The sequence below is a fragment of the Zingiber officinale genome, chromosome 1A (genome assembly GCF_018446385.1).
Source record: "Zingiber officinale cultivar Zhangliang chromosome 1A, Zo_v1.1, whole genome shotgun sequence".
NCBI classification, from domain to species: Eukaryota; Viridiplantae; Streptophyta; class Magnoliopsida; order Zingiberales; family Zingiberaceae; genus Zingiber; species Zingiber officinale.
In genome coordinates this window covers 143722678-143727185 of record NC_055987.1, presented here as the reverse complement: position 1 = coordinate 143727185, position 4508 = coordinate 143722678, and the positions used below count along the sequence as shown (strand labels likewise).

General features: G+C 36.9%; 1 protein-coding gene across 1 annotated transcript; it reads right to left on the bottom strand.

The window, feature by feature from the left end:
* Window positions 1-2405: 2405 nt before the first annotated feature.
* Window positions 2406-3993, bottom strand: LOC122004402 (GDSL esterase/lipase At1g28600-like). Its single transcript, XM_042559297.1, has 5 exons — window positions 3744-3993; window positions 3481-3660; window positions 3119-3264; window positions 2728-3001; window positions 2406-2599 (listed from the first exon to the last, which is right to left on the bottom strand). Exons 1-5 carry the CDS (start codon window positions 3991-3993, stop codon window positions 2406-2408), a joined length of 1044 nt encoding a protein of 347 aa, XP_042415231.1.
* Window positions 3994-4508: the final 515 nt, after the last annotated feature.

Sequence of the window (4508 nt, the reverse complement as noted above, 5' to 3'; positions counted from 1 at the left end):
AAACACTCTTGTACTCACCTACATTCAATACCACATTAGGAGATAATAAATTAATTAAAATTCTAGTTACCTCCTTGTCTGCCTCTGATTGCTCCCTTTGCTCCTCGGTCCAATACCAAGGCCGAAGGCGTTTTCCCTTCTTATCGATTAGAGTCTTGAATGGCTCTTAGAATACCATTCAATGGTTCCACTCTATTTGGAACTACATCTCTAAGCACGACGTCCAATAGCCGAAGTGTTTGCGCTTATAAGGAGGTGGGATCCTGATGTCCCAACCTAGCAGACCTTCCGACTCCATCTTCTTCTTCCTCTAACGGCTCTCTTGGCGATTAGTCTAGCAAGAGCTAATCTGACTCTGATACCACTTGTTGGGACCTTGACATCCACTAGAGGGGGGTGAATAATATCTCACCCAAATCGTTTACTTCCTATAATGTTAGTGCACAGTGGAATACAAAACAAACTAACAAATAGAAAGCTAAACTAAAACAAGAAGAATGAAGACAAGCAAACCACAAAGACACACTCGTTTACATGATTTAGAGATAAAGCTCTCACTCCAAGGCTGCCTGTAAGGTGGACGATCTTGATCCGTTGGTGGATGATTCCCCAGAGAACTTTTTGCTAGCTCGCGTAGCTCCTTGTGGTGAAGAAACCTCACCACAACTCGCACAAGAACACACTAGATCAGTTGATCACTTGGAGACTCTAATTAGGGTTAACCACCACTAATTTTGCCAACCATGCCGAAGCACCCCAAGCTCTATTAAATAGAGCTCGGGAGGAAAACACCAAGTTGTTTCTTGCCACCAGTCGATTAGTAAAAACACCAGTCGATTGGTCCTAAGTGGAATTCAATTGTTACAGACCCATGGCTTGATATCAGTCGACTAATAAAAACACCAGTCGACTAATCCACATGGGTTGAGCGAATAGAGGCATTTTGTTTGCTACTAGTCGACTAATAAAAATACCAATTGACTACTACAGTAACTGCTACAGTAATTACTACAATACTACTATAGTAAAATTCTAATCCTAGGATTTTACCCTAAGTACAATCTCTCATGCACTCGTCCTTTTCTACACAACCTAAACCTAGCCTTCTAGCCTCCTCCATCAACCTTACCTCCCTCAGATGTCTTCTCATCCTTCACGCCTTGCCTTCTGGAGTTTCCATCGGCCTTGTCATTATTGTCGAGTCTTCCTTTGCCAAGAGGTCACGCCTCTGGGACTTCATTCATTGTCAAGTCACACTTAGATTTATGTTGCCAAGACTATATGCTTGGACTTACACCACCAAGACTCACCCTTGGACTTTCCTCTTTTGCCAAGATCACACTTGGACTTTTCTTGTTATACCTGTATCCTGCACACTTACAATGCATATCAAATACAATAATAAATCTAACTTAAACCTTTGCCCAAACATCAAAATCTAGGGCACCTAGATTGCTCCAACAATTTTGATGTTATCAATCGAGTTAAGTTAGGTTCTCTTTCTATATAAATTTTTATACTTATCTAGCTTAACATGTTTAAGTTTGAAAAATATTTTCAAGATTATTCAAAATAGAAAAGTAATTTTTAAATTATTTTTTCAAAACAGAAGATTAATTAATACAAATAGGATATTTAAAAAAAATTATTTCTAATAAATATTAACCTGCTGATAATTCTTATAATATTCCCCTAAAAAAAATTTAAAATTTTCTAACTATTTATTTTATTTTTTTCCCCTAATTTTTTGATGTAATCAAAGTGGGAAAAATAGGTATAAGTTAAGAGGAAGTTGGGATAATTAAAAATTTATTTTCAGCACTAATTTATAAAATAATTAGTATCATTACAATTTTCTTCACTTATTTATTATATTACATTTTGTTTTAACCCTAACTTAACTTAGGATGATACATATCAAAAAGGGAGAGATTGTAAATATCTTGTAGTAGTTTTGATGTGGTTAACCGAGTTAAATTAGGTTTTGTTTATGTTTGATGTTTAAGTATGCAGGAACTTAGGAGCACAAGAAGTCGAGCAGAAGACATAGCGGAAGAGAATAATGGTACGGGAAGCAAGTCGACGAGCTGAGTATATCCAAGAGACGAGAAACTGAATCTTTTTCCCTCCATGTTCAATTCTAGGAGAGCAATGGAGTAAAGTGATAGCATAAGGTTACTCATTTCAATTCTTGAGGAATGTGTCAATCATTATTTATCGTCCATTTTACCTCGATACTGAAACCTAAGTCGATCCCTTTGATTAATTCAACTGTTAACAATCTCATCCCTTCAATTACATATATGAAGGAATTGAACTGACGACATTTATTTTATTAATGGCAAAGAAAGTACATGACCGAACATTCAATTATATTCTAAATTATAATTAAGAAGCTAGACAAGTTAGCATTTTTGTGACAAGAAAGGGATGGCGTATGGTCCTCTGATGATGCCATCTGAAATGGCATGGTATGTCGCCTCCGTCGGGTGAAATCCCTCCCAAGAGGCATGGTTTAGTGGATTAGGACACACTGGTCCAGTCGCGTTGCACGGATACCCATTTCCTCCACAGCAACCAGCAAATGGCACAGTGATACCTACACCAATGCCACAATATTACAAACTCGATCATTCATTAAATTGATATTTTAAATTTACTTAAAAAGTAATTAAAATTCAAGGAATTAATTAACAAGTCTAATGCATAATGTGTGTATATATATACCAAATTGGGCTTGGTTGGAGAACATCCTGATGCCAGAGTTGAGATAATCTGCATAAGCGATGGTGACACTGGGAAATTGTCTTTTAAGTCTGTCTAATTCAGTTCGCAAGTGGTTATTTTGATACTCAGAGAAATTGTTCAGCCATATAAGGCAGCCATTCTTGTCGTAGTCGCTTGGCTTGTTACTGCGATACTGCCCTAGCCATGCGGGGATGCAACCGATCGGTAGGTTACCAGGGACGACAAAGGTTTTCGCGCCTAGTCCAATCAAAGTCTATATATATGTGCAAGGAAGAAACATTAATTAAATAGTAGAATGTAAGGCGCATGCAACGAATCACTCTATATGTATATACCACTTAATTAATTTGTGATGTGCATATAAACTTACAGTGATGGCAGAGCCTATGGCTTGAACAACGGGGGGCACAATTTGAATGAGTTGATCATAAGGCAGTCTCTTGCTGAGTCCTGAGTTGTAGTCATTGCCGCCAATCTCCCCCATCATGATCAACGAATTGGCCAAGAAGTTGGGGTCTAACATTTATTTATGATTATCAAACAAAGATTAAGAATGGAAAATAATAATAATAATAATAATTAAAACTATAGCGATCATATTAATATCCAGTGAGACATACAATCTTAATTTCCAATGGGATTTATAATTAAATCCTTAAAGCACGAGTTTAATTAATTGATCACAGTTATATATATATATATAGGGACATGTTTGTGGACATATATGTATACCTCTGAATAATCGATCTGTTTGGACAAATTTTTGGAACCATTCAATTTGATCGGGCAAAGTATGGTTCCAGTTCGGGTTGCTTTTCACTGCGACCGCCCCTCCGAAGGCAAAATTCGCTCCCTTGGAGAAGTCTCCTCCGGCAAGGAAGGGCGGCACAAACGGCAACCCAAGACTTTCCGCTGTAACGAATATAAATAAATATTAATTAATATATAAAATTCATGTGATTCAAATCGCGCGTTACACTGCATCATTCACCAACCGATGAAATCTAGGATGACTCTGCCGTCGCAGTAGCGACCGGTGGCCTTGTGGAAGTAGGTGGTTCCATACGGCCGATTTGAGATGGCAGTGTTGAAGAAGGTGTGCGCGAAGTTGCCAGTGTCCTGCAGCGAGTCGCCGAAGCTAAAAATGGCGGAGAAGCAGCTGCTTGCCTGGTGGGCTTCCAGCAACAAAAGAAGGGTGGTGGTTGCTGACAAGATCCGAAAAAACGAGAACGAAGAAGAAGCCATTTTTATTTGTATGTATCTTGCTTCCATTGAGAATGTTCTTGAGCCCTTATATACATACTATACACTTAATTTCTTGTCATATAAATAAACAATAGTAATTTGGAAAAAAAAATCTAACTCTAATAAATTCAATATCGGGGAAAATATTCTCTCCTTATTTTCTTTTGGAAAACTTTATAAATTTGGGACACAATTCATTATTTTACATTTTAGTTGTGGTTGGTAAAAGGTAATAGGGATTATGATATAATTAGGATTATATTACAAGATTAATTAGTATAATTTTAAACATATAATGTAGATTATAAAAAATAATAAATTTTCATAATTTAAATTACAAGACTAATGGTACATAATCTGGATTACATTATAACCCTAAGATTTAATATACTAAACATACATTTAGTTCATTCCCTAAACCAATTGGTCATCGTTGCTACCGACCTCTGCTTTAGCAATCGGCCACTGTCATCCGTCGTCGACAAAGATCGCAAGATGTTTTTATCATTATATAA

Excerpts from the sequence above, each read along its gene's own strand:
- LOC122004402 (XM_042559297.1), bottom strand. The coding sequence starts at position 3,993 with ATGGCTTCTTCTTCGTTCTCGTTTTTTCGGATCTTGTCAGCAACCACC. Across the intron at positions 3,661-3,743 it reads AGTCATCCTAGATTTCATCG|CGGAAAGTCTTGGGTTGCCG; the intron begins GTTGGTGAATGA and ends TATTCGTTACAG. Across the intron at positions 3,265-3,480 it reads AACAGATCGATTATTCAGAG|ACCCCAACTTCTTGGCCAAT; the intron begins GTATACATATAT and ends AATAAATGTTAG.